Source organism: Eucalyptus grandis, chromosome 2, assembly GCF_016545825.1.
Source record: "Eucalyptus grandis isolate ANBG69807.140 chromosome 2, ASM1654582v1, whole genome shotgun sequence".
NCBI lineage: Eukaryota > Viridiplantae > Streptophyta > Magnoliopsida > Myrtales > Myrtaceae > Eucalyptus > Eucalyptus grandis.
The window spans coordinates 48671093-48693710 of record NC_052613.1 but is presented as its reverse complement, the minus strand read 5'-3'; the positions used below and the strand labels follow the sequence as shown (position 1 = coordinate 48693710).

The following is a 22618-nucleotide window of genomic DNA, read 5'->3' as shown; positions in this document are numbered from 1 at the left end:
GTAGAATATTTGAATAAATAGAAGGAAATCCAAATATTTCCTAACGAATATTGCATTATGAAGTACCATATTTATTGCCGAAAATAGGTAAAATAACTATATTATTATAGAATAGAAGAAGAAGAAGAAGAAGAAGAAAGCTACAACATAGAACAATCTCTTGCGGAAAAAAACTACGAAAAGCTACAACATAGAACAATCTCTGCGGAGCAATAGTAATACTTCTCCACTAGTTAAGGTCTAGTGGCGTTAAATCACTGGAAACTAGTCCACCATTAACAGAGCACATCGACTTTGGTCCTCAATTCAACCTTAAAACAATTTCAGAGCCAATGACACGTTCATTCCATATTTGTAATTGAAAAATGGCATTGGAGCGGAGAGAGACTTCACGTGCAACGCTGACCAACCTTGTTAAGCAAAACAACATTAGTTTTTTAGGTCATGAAAAGTACAAGAGCCCAGCGATTGAGAACTTAAAAATCAAGTCGAACCGACATTTCCAGTTTACGCACAACTCGGACTCAGAGATTTATATTATATTACTACTTAAATCAGTCCTCCTCGGTGCCATATAATTTTCTCACACCAAGGTCCAATCACCTAGGCCATTGTAATTCCCTATTTTCTCTTTGCTAACTCCACACATCATCAAACGTAATTTGATCGTAAGATACAAACCAGCTAAATAACTAATTGAGTGATCAAATGCTTGATTTGGATATGACAGATAACACTTAAAAATCAAATCTCCACTTAAATTTTCCTTATGAGCTACACACGACACACTCTGTGATTTCTTGATGCACATGTATGAGACAATTTATGGGCATTGGTAAAAAAGAAGAAGAAGAAGCTCTAGCTAAAGATTGAACATCATTTGGTTATTCACATCGGAATTATGGATCCACTATCTCAATATTGTTTATGCCAATTAAGAGTTGTACGTTGACTTGACATAATGTTTGACAAAATATAATTCTCAAGATGCAAAATGAAAACCTTTCTCAATATTTAGTTAACTCATTAATAGTAGGAATTTTTACTCGATACACACAGCCTGTGTACTCTTATAATTTTTACACAATCCTACATTCACCACCATTAAATGGGTATTCATAATTTTAAAAAATATACGACTATCCAAATCATTAACGAATGAAACGTGGAATGTGTAAAAAATAAGGAGGACACATATGGTCTAAAATTTCCCAAATAGTCTATAGTTAGATTAACAGGCCAACTAGAGAGAGAGATCATTCAATAAACTTCCATTTTCGTGCCCTTTGATAGTACTAATAATAATAATCAAAATGAGAAAACAACTTTGATTTTTGTGAATTAAGTAAGGGCGGGTGTGGATCCAGATGGTCCGGGCTGGAGGGCCTCGTGGGCACGGCACGCTCTCCCATGGCCCATCGCTGGCTTTTCCCTGAGTTTCTCGCACACAATTTCAGAAGTGGAATTGGGGGGAGGGGACCACAGCCTTCCTTCGCTTCCTCTCGACTATATATAAAGGGCCTCTCCACGATCCCTCCAATTCATCCCTATTCGCCCGCCGATTTCATCATCTCCCTCTCCCTCTCTAAAATCGTCACTTAACGCACCTGCGATTTCTCGTTGGGAGAATTTGAGGATGAAGACGATGATGATGATGATCGGCAGCCCCTCGTGCGGAGGAGCTCCCAAGAGGAGAGCGTCGAGCAGAGGAGTGGGGGGCGCCATCAGAGAGCGGAGAGCTCGGCTCTACATCATCAGGCGCTGCATAGTCATGCTATTGTGCTGGCACGACTGACAACTAATTAGAAATTAAAAATAAGAACTGGCTAGAGCTTCGGAATTTGTTCTTTTCTTAATTTTTTATTCTTTTCATTTCCTCCCTTCCCTTAATATTATTTTGGGCTTGCTTCGGGGAGTGGAGGCTGTACATAATATTGGCGAATTAACAAGTTTTGTATTGGTTGGCATGACGGATTGAATTACATTAGACTCAAACCAAATCAGCTTCCCCAGGTTTCTTGCGACTTTTAATGTCTCGTTTGATGAATCGAATCTACTTCAGATGAAAATGCTGTCATTCCCGAGAATCCGATCTCATCCGGCATACACAAATTTCAGCAGAATCATGGATTCCTCTAGCTAGATAAAATCTTTATTCCATCCATTAACCCAATAATTAGATTTATCAAATGGAGCATACACTCAATTTTTTAATTCATATTTGATAGGCCAAGTTGTTGTATGGATTAGTTATATTCAATATATGAATCATAAATGGATCAGGATGTGTCGCGATCTAAATTTTCAGGGTAATCCTAAAGTTTAGGTTAATGAATTACTAAGTCTAAAGACTTGGCGCGGACCCTCCCAAGTCCTACCAATCGCGACTTCATATAAAATTAATCGATTTAAATATGCAATTCTATCCAATTTGGAGCCGCCACTAACCAATTAGGGTTGGTTAGAAACCCAAGTAAAGCATGAGAGAATACTTTACTTTTGCGAACCAGAGATTCAATAAGTCCGGGGACATGGTTACGCTAGAAAAATCTAACGCCATTTCGGTACCTTTTATTTTAATTTCAAAAATACTTTGCAGGCAATGTTAATTAATTTTAAACCTAAGCTACTGACATGCAAATGGTGGTCATGCGGGTGCACAATCAATAAAATAACATTCAACAAAAAATGCTAATAAAAATGCATGCCTTGAACATGATTTCTAAATAACCGGACACCTAATTTTTCTTTTTCTTTTTTTGTTAAAAAAAATGTTAATTATATGCAATCTTTATCTAAATTTAATATGCATGGATTTTACTTTAATGATATGGAAATGCAATTCGTATGGCCTAACTAGAACTATCACTATATGTATGCAATCTTATTTATATAATCCTAAATACGCATGTGTTTCATGACATGAGATGAATGACATGATAATTCTATATGCATGTTCTTTTTGTGATTTTTTAATGATTTTTTTTTTATTATACATATGCAACCTATATTAAACAATGATGACATGACATTGGATTAATTATGAACTAACCTGTTAATTAACCGGGTAAAAGACTTTTATGTTTTCTTTTTTATTTGGAATGACCTAGTAATTTTTATTAAAAAAGGTGACATAATGATGCAATGCTAATTTTTGGCATTTTTTATTTTTATTATAAAAAAAAAAATACTACATGATGAGAATGTTAAAACATTAACCTATAACCTTCTAATTAAAACACAACATGTAATGTGTGCATTATAAAATCTATATAACCTAAATAACATTTTTTTTTGTTTTGGTTTTATTAAAGGAAAATCATCCTAATTCTACATGAATCTTAGAAAAAACATAGAATGCGAAGTTTTAAATATGAAATGCATATGGACCTAAATATCTAAATTCTTGATATGACATTTGATGCATGATATGTGATGAGCAAATAATAATAACACGCTAAAATAAAAATCCATCCATGTAAATCAGTGGCATTTTAATATGAATCAATGATGCAAAGCAAATCATGAATTTGCCATGAAAAGTCGAAATAATAAAAAATCTAACCCGCCGTCTCGCGGTTCAATATTTTTGATTATTATGGCTTAATATGACAAATTTCTTGATGGGAGTAATGATAAAATAAATCATAACAAATCAAGTCGAATTCATAGATTACGAAAACGAATATTTGATCTAAATTGAGTCTATAGGAATTACCTAACCTAGTCAAGGGTACGGCTTCGTGTCACTAATAACAACACCTGCACAAAGAGAAATTAGAGAACACCCCCAAGGAAAAATCACGTCTCGATGCGGGGGTGTAATTTAGCTGGGTATGAAGGATGGGAGAGAACCAGTATCGGAACAGCCACGTCAAACTCACAGCAACACTTGTTCCTCCGGAAAACAGCGGTGGCGAGCGGCGGAGGTGCAGGCACAGCGGAGGGCAGGTGTCGCGGTAGTCGGAGCGAGACGCCGGCGTTCGGACTCTCAGTGGTGCAGCGAGGTGCGGGGACGTGGGCTCGCAGGCAAGGGTTCCTGGCGAGATGGGACGGTGACGACTTCGCGGGTGTAGCTCTGGCGGAGGCGTGTCGACTAGCTCGGGATCTACTGGCGTCGGGGCAAGAGCGTCGGTCGAGTATTGCAGCAGCGGTGGATCGCGGTGAGGCAGGGCGCGACGGTGCTGGGTTGAGGCGGTGGCTTCGCAGCTGCGTGGAGGCAGAGGCGTCGCGGAGGTGCACGAGCAGGCGGCTAACGCGCAAGCTACTGGCGCGGGCGTCGGGGGTGGAGCGGCGAGGCGTCTGGCGGCTAGGTCGGCGAGGAGGGCTCGCGGGTCACCGGTGTGAGGCTTTGCTGTGTGGTCGTCGAGGGAGCAGAGGCGGTTGCAGAGGTGTCGAGCGGTGCTCACGGACGAGCGGCAAGGGTGGCGTCGGCGAGCGCGAGCAGCAGGTCGCGGCTGGCCTCGGGGCGGCGAGCGACACGGGTCGGCAGGACGTCGGGCGGCGCGGCGGTCGCGGCTGGCTTCGGGGTGGCGAGCGACGCGGGTCGGCAGCGGCGGAGGTCCGGATGACCGGTCGAGTGAATGCGGACGGGGCTCCGGAGAAGATGAACAGTAACTTTTTCTCTCTTTCTTTTTTTTTTTATTACCTTTTCTCTCTCTCCAGTCACTCACGTCTTCTCCTCCTGCTTTCTGTTCCTCTGACCTCTTTTTCCTTCTGCCACAAATCAGCAAAAGGAAAAAAGAAGACTCCTTTTTCTGACTTCCTACTTCCACCGAAGCCTCGGCTTCTCTTTTATAGAAGAAAAACTTGAAATCGTTGAATATCCGGCGATATTCACTCAACCTCTTCAACAAAAAAATGGCTCCAAAATCCGACCGTTGAATTATTTTGAATTCAAATTTTTTTTTCAGAATTTCTCTCTACAACCAAATGCTATATTATTATTTTCTAAAAATTAAATTTTAAAATAGGTGTCAACAGGATGGTAAAGTCGAAAATAAGATGAGTGTTAAATAACTCCATGACTCCCTTACATTCACTTGATCTTATGCTCTTACTTTAGTTTTGATATGAGTTTTACTAAATTGAGTTAAATATAAGTGTTTTAGCAAAATGAGTCAAGTCGAATATTGGTTTGATATGGATTGTGTTGGGTATTGGTTATTAAATTAGCATTATAAAGAAATAGGCCAAAACGGGTTAAATGATTAACTTGGGTCAATTCATTTTCGACCTAACCCACTTGTTTGATGGGTCTACCAATCAATGTTCTTTTTCTTTTTAAAATAAATTTGTCTTTTTGGACACAAAATTTAATAATCAAGTCTACATACTTCCTTAATGTCATAGTGTAGGGCTCATTTGATGAAACTGAAAATTAAGAAGTAAAAATTTCATTTGGTGATATAATTTTATTTTTCTATTTTTGAATAATTTTTTACTCTAGAAATAAGACTGGAATAGGAATGAGAAATAAAATTTTCTAGTTTTTTTTTTTTAATTTCTGAAATAAAAATAAGAAATATTTTTTTTTCTCATTACTTGAATTTGCTACTAGCTGGTTGCTCACTTGTCTCCGTTGGTCACTGCCGGTTGCCACCCACCTGCCATTAGTTGCTCGTTGCCGATTGTTGGCCACTGGTTGCCCACCATCTATTTACCATCACCTCCCATTGCTGCTCGGGAGAAAGAAAATTTGTGTAATTATCAAAAAAAAATCTATATAAGGAATATAATTTTTGTATGGTAATCAAATGTGTATTTTTGTTCTAAAAATCGTTCAAGAAATAGAATTAAAAAATCTAATTTTGCCTATAAATTGAGTTGTGAAATAGAATGATTCTTATTCACACCCAAATTAAGTGATGAAAATTAATGTTTCAGGGCCTAGGGCTTGCATGGTATCACTGAAGAAATAAGTGCTGAAAATTTAAATATTGAATTTTAAGTTTCAACAATCTTAATTGTTGAAAATAGAAATCAAAAGTGGTTTCATAATAAATCAAACTGGATCATTCCATTGGACTAAACTCTTTCAAAACATGGAATTACAAGTATTATCGATAATTTTCTATGATGCAGCTGGCAAGGTTCTGATTACTATCGATTGTATGAATGAGGTAACCATCACTTTCATGCCTTTTTTCTTTTTTTTTTATTGTTCGAAACTGAGTCGTTTAATTCAATGCTTATTATAACTATCAAATAAGCTAAATCTCATTATGTACTGAATTTCTAATTTTCGATACTTAATTGAGGTTGCCAAACAGGCCCTGTACTTGGTTACAAAAACACGATCGTATGATTCCATCTACGTCAATAACATTAGGTTTTATTTGGGTTTATATAATGTGAACATTACTTATGAAGGGGGGATAATTGCCCAAAAAGTCCTAAACTATAGTGCCGTGGCTGATTAGGTTCTAAAACTTTCAATTGTGCCAATTTAGTTATGACTTTTTGATAACTTACCGATTTAGTTATTTGGGCCAATTTTGACTAGAAATTGCTGATGTTGATGTTGGCCAATCATTTGCTATCCCACGTCGTGTGGCAACACTAACATAGACAGGTTTTTGCATATTTTAAAATTTCTCTCCTTTTTTTTTGTTCTTTTTCTTTCTCTTCGGTCCATGGTCAATACTTAGCCATTGTCGATGACCCACAAGCAAGGGCCAGTGAGGGCCACGACACCCTTGTTTGTGGATGATCCAAACTATTAGGGATGATTAGTTTATGATCTAGAATTGTTTGAAGGTAAAATTAAGAATTGGACCAGAAGGACTAGTTCCCAGTTTCTGGGACCAAGGATTGAATTGGCTTGTCTTGGAATTGAGAATCGCACCAACCGACCAGTTCGATTGAGTGGAACCAATTTCTATTGGACTTTTGTAGCGAATCATAAATATGTTTAAAAAAAAGAAAGCTTAACGAAACCCCTCCCTTGCCCCTCTTTTGCTTCTCTAAAGAGAAACCAAACCTACATGTTATCGGTTGTGGTCACATAAAATTCACGAAGAGGTCGGCATATGGAGACGTATGGTGTAATTCTGTAGCAGTAGATGTAATGGCGTCTACTTGAAAAGGCTTGTTTTAATGAATTGATTGTTGTCATTTCAAGGTCAAAAGGCACTTATAGAACCACCACTTTGCAGAGACTACAAAAGGATACTTGTTTCTACGCATAAAACTTGATTTACTCTTAACCGCGGTTTTATGTGTCGAATTCTAGCTGAAAATCTCGGCTCTTAGGAAAAACTACAAAAGGCTTTATATAGTTAGTCCAGTGGCTTACGTGGAAAATTGGGAACTGGACCGACCGGCCACTAGTTCCAAGAATAGGAATTAGGAATCGGATTGCCGCCCATGGGAACTATCCAAAACCCGCTGATGATTTCCATTGCACACCCCTACGAGTACGAACTATAAGTTTAGAAATTTTTGGGGCAATTTTCTTTTATGAAACATATCATTCCTTTTTGGGACAATGCTTTGTGATAATTTCATGGGACTGCAACCACCTGATCAAAAAGGTTTAAGCTACTAGATTGTGGTCGCCCTTAAGCCCGATTTGCTCGCATGTCATCTCCCAAAAGCCTTCCACCTTATTCCCGTCACTCTCCTACCAAAAGTAGAGGGGTGAAGACCTGGAAGAGAGAGAGAGAGAGAGAGAGACTCTCGTCTCCCAATACCAGATGGAGCAGGAGGAAGACAGGAAGAGAGCATTATCTCTGAGTCTCCTTTGCTAATCTGAGCGGAGCTGCGCATGTCGCGGACGGGAATGCGACCTAATCCGCTTACTTTCCACCCCGACAACAGCGGCAGAACATGCGAAATGCCGATGTTTCTTTAATTAAAATTCCATGTCGCGGGGCTTGACCTTGCCGCTGCGGGGCGTGAGAGAGACGGGGAGAACAACCGACTGCGAAGCCTTTGTTTTATTATTCACGTCATGCCCGGCACGTAGATGAACCTAACCCTTCTCCATCTCCACCATTTCTCTCATAAATTAGTATTCCCCATTATAAGAAATTAATAAGTGTACATTGCATCTCTTGAAAAAAGAAAGTTATTCGATCCCTTTTTTTTTTTTTAAATTAGAAAAAAAATCTCATATTTCACCTATCGCTTTTCCGCTTGATAGATGGCCATCTTCTCTGAGAATATATATTTTTTATTTTATAGATGACTTAGTATTGGGATGTCACTAATCAATGCGTAATCATTAAGGCGATCACCGAAGAAAACTTCACGATTTTGAGGATTTCGTGTTATATTCAATCAATATCTTAAGATAAAAACTATTTCATATAAAGTTTCCCTAATAAGTACCGAGAGCAGCTTATTAATACAGCCTTTCCTCTTATTGAAGGAAATCAAATTCATAACTCTGAGTAAAGTCATATGAATCAAATTTTAATACGAATACGTATTACATACTTTATCAGCATATAAATTTTCATTTTTTCAAGCAAATAATCTCTCATAGAAATCAACCCTTCTTACATAATCAATTCACATTCTAAAAGCAAAAACTCCGCATGTGTAATCGTCTCACGTCCTAAAGTGCACGCCTCCAATGCACGAAATAAAAGCTCAATATTATTCGATTCTGATGAACGAATATTCTCGCGTCACTTGTTAAGCATACTAAATAATTGTTCCAATGGCCACATTTTTAATATGAAAAGGGGAGGTGGAGATTTAAATCCCCAATTTCTCATGAATTAAGGTGGGGACGACTTAGTTTGAAGTGTGGGTTTCGACTTCCACGCCTTGCAAAGAGGCTGGACACAAATCTGAGGGTGAGAATTAAAATAAAAGTAGAGTGGGATTAATAAAAAAAAGAAGAAGAAGCGCCGAGTCTAAACACAGGAAGACAATAAAAAACCAAAAAAAGAAAGAAAAAGAAGTGGAAGGAGAGGGAAACCAAACTCCGTGGACCCCAGGCTAGGACGATGGAAGCAGCGTTCCCACCAAATCATACTGTCCCATTCTAACGACCCCAGTCTCGCTCCGCTAATCTCGCCCCCCTCTCTCCTCCGCCGTCCCAACCGCACTTTTTCCCTCCATATTTTCAACTTTTTCACTTTATAGTTCCAAGTCCTCTCCAGCTTCCACTCCCTCCGTCCCTTCAATGGCGTCCCTCCTCCCCCCTTTCCTCCTCCTCCTCCTCCTCCCTCTCGCCGCCTCCTCCTATCCGTACGGCAACGTCTCCCTCCACATCGACTGCGGCTCCGACCACACCTCCGCCGACGCCTTCAACACCACCTGGCTCTCCGACCGCTTCTTCACCGGCGGCTCCTCCTCCGTCGTCTCCGAGCCCCTCCTCTTCCCCTCCCGGCACGAGCAGAACCTCCGCTCCTTCCCCCGCCCTCCTCCGGCAAGAAGAACTGCTACGTCGTCCCCGGCCTCCCCTCCGGCCGCTACTACCTCCGCGCCTTCACCGTCTACGACGACTACGACGGCCGCTCCCACCCCCCCAGCTTCGACGCCTCCGTCCAGGGCACCCTCGTCTTCAGCTGGCGCTCCCCTGGCCCGAGGACTCCGCCCGCCGCGGCTCCTACTCCGATCTCCTCGCCTTCGTCCCCGACCCCCCCGCCGAAGTCTGCTTCTACAGCGTCGCCACCGACTCCCCCGTCGTCGGCTCCCTCTCCTTGGTTCAGGTCGACCCGCTGTCGTACGACGCGGCTACCGTCGGGCACGGCTTCGTCCTTGTCAATTACGGACGCCTGGACTGCGGTCCGGACAATTGGGGGCCCGGGTTCACCAACGACACCGATCATTTCGGCCGTTACTGGCAGTCGGGCTCCGATTTCCTGTCGCCCGACTCCAAGAACAATGTCGTGCTCCTCTCCACGATTACTACTATTTCAGGGGCTAATCAGCAACCGAATTATTTCCCGATGAAGTTGTATCAGACGGCTACGATGACAAGGGAAGGGCCTTTATACTACGAATTGGGGGTCGACGCGAAGACGGATTACTTGCTGTGGCTACATTTCGCGGAGATTGACTCCAAAGTGAGTGGACCTCGGCAGAGGGTCTTCGATGTGGTGGTGAATGGGAAGAATTTGACCAGGGTCGACATATTTAAGGAGGTCGGGCTTCTCGCGGTGTATGATTGGCATTGCATAGTGAGGAACTTGAGCAGTACGACTTTGAATGTGACGCTACAGCCGGTTGTAGGAGTACCCTTGATTAGTGGGCTGGAGAATTATGCACTGGTTCCTGTTGATCTTTCCACTGATCCTGAGCAAGGTATGAGCATCGCCGCCCACTGCAGAATTAAATTCCATCTGTTATTTGATTGCCCAATATATTTGATGATTGGATCTTGATCATCAAAGTTTGGCACGCTGGAGAAATTTACGAAAAAGAAATTTTAGGTGCTCTCTTGTTTTTTTTTTTTTTAATTTATTTTGAATCAATAAGGACACTGGTGTAGGATAGGTATTTCGATCATCTGTTCATTATCAGCAAAAGGGAAGCTGAATTTGCTCCTGCAAATCTTCCAATTGCTCACCGTAGTAGGCAGATTCTATGCACGGGATAGTGACTAAACATACCATGCAGTAAGCACAATGGCATGCTTTTGTTACATCTCTGGTGCAGAGCTGTGGTAGCCAAGTTGACACTTCAAACTTCTAGGAAAGGAGGAATGTCCTCAAGAAAACCTAATCCAGTCATGGCTGTCCTGAATAATTAAGGCTGAGCTTGGCATGATTCGTATACGAATTATTTCTATAGAAAGTATCTGGCATGAAATGTGAATCAGAATTATCAGCTTGCCGTGGCAGACAGAGTGTGCAAGAGAAACTAATGGGTCTTCATTTTTCATCCAGTGGTTGCTATGAGAGCATTGAAAGAGTCACTCGGAGTTCCCGAGAGAATGGGTTGGAATGGAGACCCTTGCGCTCCTACCAGTTGGGATGCTTGGGAGGGAGTTACATGTCATCCAAACAAGGATAAGACTTCCCTTATAATATATCAAATGTGAGCAATTTTACTTTTTTCATGTTTCATACTTAGCCATGAGTATAAAATGCATTGGAAGAGGTAACTGCATCGAATCTCATCACCAGATATTCAATTGTGACTTTTATTAGTTTCCATGATCTATGCAGCACAAGCAGTGTCTGTCACTCTAAGTTCATATAATACATCAGATTTTATGAAGGAAACTGGAAAGTACAAGATTCCTATGTCTTCAACAGTACTGGCCCCAAGATTTCTTCAATGGCAAAGAAAATTTAGTAGATTGTTGTTTCTCGTTCTTTAATGATATAAACTAACAAATTGTTGATATACTTATGACCAGGCCTTAAGTATGTGGCTTATGCTAAAATCAGCCTTTTCATTGGTTTTTCAGAGATCTTGGGAGTCAAGGCTTGAAAGGCTACATAAGTGACCAGATAAATCTTTTGTTGAACTTGGTAAGCTTGTAAGTATCGCCTTTCTGCTTCTAATTTCCTTTTATGACCTCCAGGATTTTAGATAATGGAAAAACTCTGACATTATTTCTTCTTGACATTCTCATATACTTCATCTAGAAAGTTGCAGCCACACCTCTAGTCCTTTATATTTTCCTCTGTCATAAAAAAGGAGGACTAGGTCATTCGAATGAGCTATGCTGCCACACGTCTTTGTTGCTCTGCCTTTGATAAGAACTTTCTCTCCTTATGTTACTACTTCCATCTAGCATAAGTCATCGCACCGACCATTTTTCTTCTGTTCCGTCTATTCATGGTTGAGGACCTGGATCCGGTGATAACCCTTGAACAAGATCCGCTCTTGGCCTCCAACAATGTCTCTGTTTTGCCTTGCATGGTTTTCAGGAATAATAGGACTGCCGAGTTTTCCCTTTAAGTTGTTTCAGTAGAATTGCTGCTAAAAGACTCTTAAAACTTGTGCTTGGTTCACCTATAGTTTATTTATATAAAGATCTCAATTCTTATTCACTAACAGCGTGTTATGGCCCTAAACTTGTCCAATTTCTATCCAACTGTTGACAACAGTCATGATTTTTAGCAGTTTTAAATGGGCGCTCACTCATTCTTCCCATGGAAATTGTTTAGTGGGTAATACAAGCTTTTTCACCTTTTTGTTGGTCTCCATATTCCTAAATACATGTCCATTTCTGGTTTAGACGATTGAAGTGGACTGGCCATTTCTCTTTTACATTTTTTTTTTTTTTTGGCTTCAATGTAGACGTAAAAATTACATAGTCCATCGTTTTCTGTTTCAAATCTGTTCTTCATTGGAGTAGTGAAGTTATATATTGGTAAAATCCAATTTCTGGAAATATTCACTTATTTTCACCTATTGTGCTTACTATCGTTTGACCTCACATGTCATCAGGAATTTAAGCTCAAATTCTTTACGGGGTACAGTTCCATCTGGACTTGGGGGAAATGTTCTTGCACGATTGTAAGTATCCGAAATTGCTTGTCACATCTGATGGGGAAATCATGAATTTTATTGGCTATTGGCTTATGCTCGACTGGTTCTTTAGCGGCATTCTGTATTAATGAAGCTAAGCTCGAAATGAGTATTGAAATGTTCATCTTCTTTGCTTTTTTTAATTTTAGAAGTGACCGTCCATAAAGGAGCTGAACTTGCAGATTTTTTTCTCTCTTCAGATCTTGTCTGGTTTACACTGATGGTCAGAAGCAAAATCTTTTCTCATGTTCATTTTATTTGAGTAGATTGATATTTTGAGTTTCATCTAACAATATCTTTGAAGTGTAATGGATATTTGTTATGGCTAGTAGTGTGGAGTTAGAGCATATCAGATAGACGACCAATCTCCTTAGCTGAATATGACTTCCCTCTCTTTCAAATATGATGTTTTTCTAAGTAATACCTTTGATCGATACTATTGCTAAGGACACCACGGTATTGTCTTCTAAAATACCCTGTTTAACACTGTTATATTTAGGGATTTGTCAGGCAATCAGCTCACTGGCTCTATACCAGACAGTCTAGCTTCTTCAAATATGCAACTTTTGTAAGTACTATTTCTCCAATGGTTCCACATCATATAATATATTGTGTGTCCTGCTTTTGTTGTGTGCAAGAGATAGTTTGAGCATTGCCCTTTAATCTGTCAAATCCTAATTTTCTTCTCTCTTTGTTCTAGGGTATTGAATGATAACTTATTGGAAGGGCAGGTCCCAGAGGGACTCTTTACAATTGGTGTCCATGGAGGATCTATAGAGTAGGTTATCCTCACTTTGAAGTCTTAAATCTTCTTGATTTTGCTTATTGAATGGCTATCTTACTGTGAAATGAAAGTGCTGTGCTAGTGTTCTCATCTGCTTATGTGAGAGCGCAGTCATCTTCCCATGTGCTTCCATCTTCTTTTTTGGTTGTAACGTGGTACAGCTTATGCAATAATTTTGTATTCCAATTGTTATGCTGTGACATTGATTAAATTCGTTGTCATGACGAGCCGTTGAGTGTCTAATCTTACACTAATCAAAAGGATTTTTATCTTAGTTTCCTTTAATCTTCTCTCTCTAAGTGACCTGTGAAATTTTGGCTCTGGATCTGCTGTCTTCTGAAGGACCTGTTGCTCTTTTTAATCGTCGAAAGTGGTTGGTTTTCATCCTTTACTTTTGCCTTCCCTATTTCTTCCTTTTCTTGGTGCATGTATGAACAAGTGCTTTAGATTCGGTTTGGGGCCCATGGATTGGGAAATGGGGTGTGAACAAAGTGCTCATGGAAAGATAGTGCATGCTTTCACAATGGTGGATCTTGACCAAGTCTAAATTTCCATTCCAACGGGCTTGTCAAATTTGTTTGTCGAGTCTCGAAGACTTGACTTTTCCTCAGGTTCTAAGTAATCTGCTTCCTAGATGAAAGCGAGTTATGATATCTCATGTCTTGGATCTTCATGATCTATCTGTTTACGCTTTGGTTTAGGTGAAGAGGAAATAGCTGCAATTCTGTGATGGAATATGCTCATGATGCCTTTGATATATTCATTCTCAAATTTTAGTCAACATCTATGTTGAATTCTCCTAAAGCTATCACCTTCCTATCTTTTTTCCCACTGCTGCATGAGTCTTGAATCTGAACAGCTAGCATTACCTTTAGAAGCCTTAAGTGCAGCCTCCTTGGACAAGTTCTCATTGAGAAATTCTACATTCAGGCCTTTTCTACTGGCGTGGGTTCCAGCACGTTCCATGAAGCTAAAATTACTGCTTGAGTTACCAAATATGATTCATACTTGTGAAACTTGATGAGAGCGAATGCTGCTCGTTGTGAAGGGATGTACTTTGCTGTGTTGCTCTCAAGGAATCTTTGTAGGGGAAAAAGAATTAGGATAGACATGGTTTAATATCAATTAGAGATGTCTGCTAGGACCTGAATTCACTAATTCCAGACATGGCAATGTAGCCTGAGCATTGAGTACTCATATTTGGCTATCACATTATTTACAAAGATCAGAATTTTGCTTACCCTCGTTTTCTTCTAAATTATTTTGATATTAATTGTCTTGGTTCTGAGCTTAAACCCGTCACTTTAATCTCTCTTCCTCTCAGCCTCTCTGCTAATAAAGCTCTATGTGGAGCACCATCTCTGCCTGTCTGCTCTATTTGGGAAAATGGTGGATTGTCCTCCGGTGCTAAAATTGCCATTGGCCTATCGTGTGCTGTTGCCTTCATCATGCTGCTACTGGTGCTATACATTTTCTGCATCAGAAGAAGACGCAATGACTATGACTTTGGTTTACCTCACGAGCTGATCTGTGAGTATTATCTTTAAACACTCCTTACCTGCACAAATAAGGTTAATAGTTTGATACACCTCACTATCAGGTTCAGACCTGGTGCTGCAGTTCACTATAATCAAGAAGGTTTTGATATCCCAGGATTTTGTTGGCCTTATTCTGCAACAGCGAATTAACACCAACTTTTGCTCCAAAAAATTTGATAATTACCATTTCTGCAATTCAAAACAAAATCCACACTGAGCTCTTTATTAATATTTTATGCAGTCTCACACAAAATTGGATTTTCTGTTGACTATTAGTTTTGTTCTCACCAAAATTTCTTTTACAGCGCTTGCCGCTAAGAGAAACCGATACCAGAGGCAGAAGTCACTGATGCTCCTTGAAATGGAAAGCCAACATGCCAAAGGATTGCCTTCACCTTTCAGTCCTAACTATCAGAAATCTTGAAAAGTGAAGAGCGATGATGATTGACCATGTCCTCTCCTCAAAAGGGAGTCTGCCGGATTCAATTATATCACAGGCCTAAAACTGACGCAAGTGGCTTTGCTGCTTTAGAAAGATGAGTTGCATCCGTTCAACTTTTGAGCAATTCCCTAGAAAATGGGGTCATAAAATGTCAAATTGCTCGTGAGATACACTCCATCTCAATCTCACATTGGTGATCACTTGGCATAGTTCACTCTACCATGTATACTGTGATTTTTGGCATTATAGGAGAAATATTGAAATGACTCAAACCAGATGGATCAATTGATACAGTTGTAAATGTTGTATTTTCAATTACAAGTGGTCATGAAATGCTTGAAGAAAAGCTTTGGCAACTACACTACATACTGTCTCATTGAATAGGGCATTTTTTATTGGCAGATAATTGTGCTCTGACTTTGATGTGCTTAAGAAAGTTTCATGCTTGAGTTCTGTTGAAGATTGCTTTCTTATGCAAAAAGGGGTCTACTTTGCGAGTTCTCTTTCAAACTCCAGTTACGATGGGGTCGAATCGACGTGGTTCTTACTCTGGATGTGGTGCTCTATATACATTTTTTTTTTTTTTTTGGGATATTTATGTTCAAGAACCTTTAAGCTTCCTAGAGGCTGAACGACATTTTCCTATAAGATGTGGAGGAGTCATTTATGTTGAATGTCTATACAACAGTTCTGTAGATTGTTGTTCGTATAACGAACATTACTCGCTTTGTAAAACGAAGTTCTCTACGGTCCGCCTTTGTCACATGGGTATAGGGTCTGAAGGTTTTCGGCCTTACAATGTTCAATACGTTCGACTTAGCCCAACTTATTGGTCTCTCTCTGTGTGTGTCAAACTTGATAATCAAGCAATGCCAGGAACTTTACTGCAAGTTCGCCTAGTTAACATGAGACCGAGCTCAGACATATGGATCCAACTCACAAACTTCACTCATTTGAGCACTCTACGAGCATGAGGAGAACTATCATTATGCGATACTCATCATTTCTCTCGTTCCATATTTGGCAGATGGAACTATTCCAGGAACAGGAAAGCATGAGCAAAGTCTCAACAAAAAGACCCTACTAAATGATAAAAAGCCGTCACCGAGTCAACTTTTAACCGTGCCTCTAGGAGAAATGCCAACCCTATGACCGTTCTTTACCAATTCATGGTCTAAAAGAACATTGTGTGAGATATTCCATCCTTCCGCAGAAACTGACTGCTTATTACTTATGAAAGCAGGCAGAATTTCCTTCAATCCGTTTGCCAACACTTCGGTTTTGCACTTGAAAGCAATATTGCAACAAGAGATAAATCGAAAATCAGGCATTTCAACCTTCCTCAGCAACTGAGATTTGCTAAAAGAATCCAAGAGAGTGGAGGTAAAAATCTTGCCCCACAATTGACAAAGCGTCCTTGCGAAACTGAGTTGAAAACCGTGAGGGCCAGGCCATTCATTCCCATTCATTAAATACAAACACCTCTTCAACCTCCTAATTCAATGACAGGTTGAGTTAAAAAAATTTCTCTATTGCTCAAGCAACCTGAAATCTAGTATTTTGTAAACAGTCTATGGCTACAGTCGTAAATATTTCTGCGCCCCACAACTTCTGTTGACCTGAATGAACTGGAACAGGTAGGTCAAGCAAACTGGGCTGAACAAAAACATGCCCGTCCTAATGTTTCTCACCAATCTATCTAATAATCGTCAAGCTAGGACGAGAGATTAGACCTTGGAGAGCCGGTGTTGTTTTCGAAGTGTCCCGCCTAATGTCCGGACACATGACTAAACAGTTTTCAAAAGAGTGCCATTTTAATATCGTTCACCAGAGCCTAGTTTGGGAAGAGAACGAAAGTCGTGCAATTGCCCAGTGGAAGAGCGAAAATTATCACTGATTTTCCACTTCCCGTGGAAACTACAAAAAGATCGAATCCGTGGCCGGCTCCGACGGTTTTCATTCGTCACATCGTCATCAAATGTTCAAATAATTAGCCCCAACTTGATGTACGGTACCTGCAAGTGGAAGCTCGCTCTGGGATAAGGTCGAAAACTAGATTGGGACCAGAAAGATTCCTACATGCTAAGAAGGTGGGCGGCACGCATCTACATATTGCTGAAATCGAATTTTGTTTTCGTTCATAACAAGTGTACATCTTTAGGGGGGGAAAATAGTCCTTTGTCTCGCTTTTTATCATTTAAAAATTACCATTGCATTAAGAATTGAAACTCCTCGTCGGCAACTACTCAATTAACACGTCTTTAACAAGGGAGAAGTCAACTCAAATGATCACTCAAGTTTTTTAAAATTCCATCCCTTTCTATTCATACCTAACCTAGCCATGACCTGCGTGCATGTGATGTCTACCTCAACACTAGTATATTCTAATGCGATGATGCTTATTATCTATTTTATTGGACAAATTAATGACATGTTCATCATGAAGTCATCACTAGAAAATACCAGCCATCTATAAATCATTTTATGATGGTTATGAACTAGGGAAAAGAGATATCATATGTAAAACATGATAAGCTCATTGTATAATTTTCTTGACTAGTTAGAGACCCGTACTTTGGGGGCACCAAAATAATTTTTTCACATGATAATACGACTATGGAGTCTTAGACTTGCGTTAGAAAATAATTTTCCATGCCCCAACAAAACGCATAACATCGAGAATTTGCCGACTTGGGAAATTTGTTGATCGACGCATGTGTAAAAGATCTCAAAGTACGGTCTATTCTGATTCCTAACTACACGGTTTGTGCATAAATACATACAAGTCCACATGAATGCACATATACCTGCAGGTACACAGTGTTTTCTGATACATAGGAATTTCATAATATACCCGTAGTTGGCAACAACGGCGCCGACGTTTGACCGAGAAAGATAGGTTGCATTCCGGAGCAGAAGACAACAAAAAACGACCGATCTCAAATGGGATATTGGCAGACATCGGAAAAGACTCCATAGTGGCCAAATTATATTGACTGCTCGTCTCCCATGGTGGCTACGGAAGCAGCCATGTTGACACCAAAGAACTCCCAAGTCGTTTTTGATGTCTGCTTCATCTTTGTTTGTGCATGTGGAAAAGTGGACGGACCCCCTTTTACGGGAGATGGAAAAGTCTCGTTTCGAGAATGGAAATGGAAACGAGCGCGGAACTTACGTACCAAACTAAATTGCTTCGCCTGGCATCTTCATTTATTGTTTTGTCCTTCAAAAAACGTGTGCTTATAGTTCAGCAGCCCCTCCCAAATACTTCTTCCAAGTCAGTTCCTTCTGGGAATCTTCCTGATGTTTGTGACGTTCCATAATGAATGGAAATGTACGTGTGAAAAGATGCACAACCTAGGTTTAATATCTTGAACCGCCTAAGTACAGACATTAATCCCATGTTGAGGCCACACATCTATGTTTTGGATCGCACATTACCTGATTCCTTAAAGTGGCATATCTCTTTGTTTTTTCGATCTTACAAGACACATCATCTTGAGGCCAAAATGCACCTACCTAAGATGGGTTGCCATCATAGAATTAAATAACCCTTTGATGAAAAATAATATAAGTATTTTCATGTAATTTTGTAAATAAGTCACCCAGGAGCACAAAAAGCCTTTCTCCTATCAATTTTCGAACTCATTACCAGGGTTTTGAGAATTTTTCTCAAACTCACCATAAACAGTAATAACAAATAAACACTGGGAAAAGTACTAAAAAAAAAGTTATAAACCTATCATATTGTTATCGATTCAGTCTTAAACTTTTTAATTGGATCAATTTAGTTTTAAATCTTTTCATATTAGTATCAATTTAATTTGAAATCGCTAACCTGGAACGCTGACTGTCTTATGTGGCATGATTGGGGTTGATATAACTCACACGTGCATCACAATTTCTTTACTTAATACCTAATAAAATATTACAAAAGATGGCTCCATTTATCAAGCATGAGAAATACTAATAAAACTATTTTATTTATGACCGCCGTAGCTATTGACTTATATTCATTGACGTACTTTGGATTCTCTCCTCAACTTGGAGCCTCTACCTTGCATAGGACAAGTGAAATTTTCTCTTAAAATTTGCGACCTAAGTATCGTGTACTTTGGGCCTTACACTAGATAAGGGACGTGGATACATTGAATCGGATTTTAGATAAGCACTGAAGAAACACATGACCAGAAGGTTGACACCTGTTTTCTCACAAAATCTTAATAAAATCATGTGGAAACTCGAGTGAAATCGCATCAAATAAAATTGCATCACCCCATGGCGCTCAACTTTGGTTGCTGGATGAAGATGTGCATGACTCCAGTGTTTACAGTTGCCTAGACACTCGATTGCGACTTTGCTTGTCAAGGACACCCGCGATTGAAAAGTAGTATCACTACAAACAACGTTCATGGAAGGCGGTGGGGAGTGTTGTCCACAAGTGGGGACATCTCTGAAGATGAGATGCTCAGATTGGAGCACTAACTAGAAAATTATTTTTTTCTTCCTTGGGGAATTCGAAAGGACAAAGTCACAAACGAGGACAGTAATCTGATTTTGACGGGCAAGCAAAACTATGGCCGCGATGGAGAACGAAAATATAAGGATGCCGGAAACAAGAGGGCTCGACAAGACCTATGAGGCCGCAGTGAACGACTACTCCTGCTGAATCGAAGCTTTCTGAAAATATTATTCTTCAGAAAATGTCAAATGGAGGTGGACATCACGTCGAAATGTACATCAGCACTAGAGACGTAGTAGGGTCCATATTGGATGATGAGAGTTGGCAATTTAATTTCTTTCTTTGCTTGGCCCATCCCCAAAAATGGAAAAAGAAGAAGAAAACACTCTGTTCATGCCTTTCCCCATCGAAAGGATGGCATCATTTCGTTCTAGTGCAGTACCAGGACGATGCCCCTCCACAAAAATTCCTCACTAGAATTGTTTGCCAGTCCATAATTGATGCCCACAAAGATTAATTATCATTACTGATTGACATGTAAATGAGAAGGATGAGGATAGGTGGGAAATCTACTCGTGTGGTTGCCTCTTTTGATCAAAATCAGGAACATCAGAAAACCATTGAACCCAATAGAGAACCCGCCGACTCGAGCTCTCGGTTTTTATCAACCTGACAAATGAGGGTCCCCCGCTCAGATCGAGAAGATTTTCCACATTGTCACCCCTCAAATTTCCATAGTTCCTCTTCAACTCCTCTCTTTTCTCCACTAACCAGAAAGTGAACTAGTAAAAGTAACTTGGATTCGATGTAGAAGTAGAGGTGATGTGTGAAAACGTTGCCCCTTAGATTCATAAAAAAAGAAAATCACGTAAAAAACCGGATCAAATCGATAACAACAAAGCCTGTTCTATCATACGAGCTCTTTTTATTTTTTACTAGTGGCATCGAGATAAACCCGAGTAATGCATATCGCTCCAAAATCCGGCACCACGATCAGCATGGGATTCTCGACTCGATCACCGAGTGGCCCGTGAATAAAAGCACACCTTTTTAGCGATCCCTTCAGCATCTTGTTCCTACTTCCTGTACTTCCATCTTTTCTAAACTAAATTTTTGTCTTCCTTTATTCACCGTGTGCGATCATGGACGGATGACACGGACGCATGATACTTTTTCTTGCGCTAGGCCATTCGAATATTCGACTAAGTACATGATCGGATCAAACTGCGAGTCCAACGACCCCAAAATTGATGGTCGAGGTTGCATTGTGGGTGAGAAAAATGTTAGAAATAAGGAAACAACCGAGGCGAAACCCCCGCCAAGCGTTGGCCCAAATAAAAAGTCAGTGTTGGTCGGATCTTATGAAGGGATAGAACTTTATTTGCCAAGATTGACACAAAACAAAAGTGAACCTAGCTAATAAGAACAAAAGGGACTTAGATTGAGAAGAATAAATCAATTCACGCCCCATAAGACTTCGCGATGAAGAAGGGAAGAAATAGTTGTCTCAATCCATTTTATTGGCTATGCATTACAATCACAACAACACCAGGTTCATCGAGAAATTTGGTTAGAAATATAGAATTCTCTGCATTACAATACAAAATGAGCATATATATTATTTTCCGTTAGTGTCTAATCTCAATCCTCAATGATCAAAGTTGTGGTCTAGGGCTTGCGAGGGTTCCTAGTTGAAGCTAAAGGACTGAATGATAGTAAGTCCACACTGGAAAGAAAAATGAATGATTTAAAAAATACTTTCCAAAATATGATCGTTTCCATCAATTAGAAAATGAATGAATGAAAGATTTTTTCATAGTTCACGAAAATATTTCAATATAAATTGTTGTCGATAATAAGAATTTTTCTATTGACTAATTAGTTCAAGTATCCATGCATCATTTTTAGAAATATGTTTTACAAATTACTATTTTCCACGAAACATATAGAGTTTCAAATCACACAATGGGACTCCACTCGACATGTCCATTAATGCTTGAAGATTTTTATGGGATGTTTTTGTTTGGAAGAAAAAATACCGGAAAAAGAAATGCCACGTGGGGAGTCAGGATTCAGCCGGGGAGATGAACTTGGCAAAAATCAAGGTCCCACTCTTTACTACCCCCATCAACTTGGAAATCTGGAAACCTATTCTCGTTTATGACCTTTTATATTGTCTGTATATTGTTGTAGTAGAAGTCATGATGGAACCAGTTACGTTACATGGAATTCACGCAGGCTTCATGCAGACAACCTCCAGGGACACTCAATCTGAGGTTTCGACCTTTGAGAGAGAGAGAGAGAGAGAGAGAGAGAGAGAGAGAGAGAGAGATGATGGCTTGCACAATCAAGTCAAGCGCAGCGCAAATCGCAGTGGTTTGCGGCACGCAGAGGATGGAGCATCTATGACGGACCAGAGGGAATAGAGAAGAACAAGAAAAAGGAGAATAACGGAGAAACGGAAAAAAAGTGAATAACAAAATGGAAAGCACGACACATTTCAGTCGCTGAATTTCAATATCTCAATGTGCTTCAATGTGGAGGATCCTAATAAATACATACAGATACCTTGGATGCATGATATTCATATATCCGAAAGTCACTTATATTCAGTAGCAATGTATAAATCTTACTTTAAATTGCAGTCCATCGAGGAAGGCCTGATAAGATATAGAAACATAGATGCTTTGGATACTATAATAATAACAACAGGAGCAATGATATTAATTACTTGAAAAATGAAAGGAGTCGACTTAATATTTAATATATAATATCACATCTCGTCTACAAATGAACTTTCCTAGTTACTTGCCCAACCCATTTCTTGGAGTTGACCCAGAAGTCGACGTCCACGTCTTCGCAATGAACACCGGTGGAAAGTCCCTCTATTTATGTCCCCGTTATCGTAGTCCCTCCAATCTTTCATAGCCGCCTTCTAATAATCTCTC

General features: G+C 39.8%; 2 protein-coding genes across 2 annotated transcripts; both read left to right on the top strand.

The window, feature by feature from the left end:
* Nucleotides 1–1648: 1648 nt before the first annotated feature.
* On the top strand, nt 1649–1795 carry LOC104433305. The gene has a single exon (XM_010045994.1). It carries the CDS (start codon nt 1649–1651, stop codon nt 1793–1795), a length of 147 nt encoding a protein of 48 aa, XP_010044296.1.
* Nucleotides 1796–9104: 7309 nt separating this feature from the next.
* Nucleotides 9105–15614, top strand: LOC104433304 (receptor-like protein 4). The gene is given in 10 exon segments (XM_010045992.3): nt 9105–9376; nt 9379–9529; nt 9532–10263; nt 10848–10998; nt 11375–11446; nt 12364–12432; nt 12944–13012; nt 13145–13222; nt 14553–14758; nt 15072–15614. Coding segments are annotated over 10 exon segments (1884 nt in total). The 5' UTR covers nt 9105–9139; the 3' UTR covers nt 15191–15614.
* The last annotated feature ends 7004 nt before the right edge of the window (nt 15615–22618 follow it).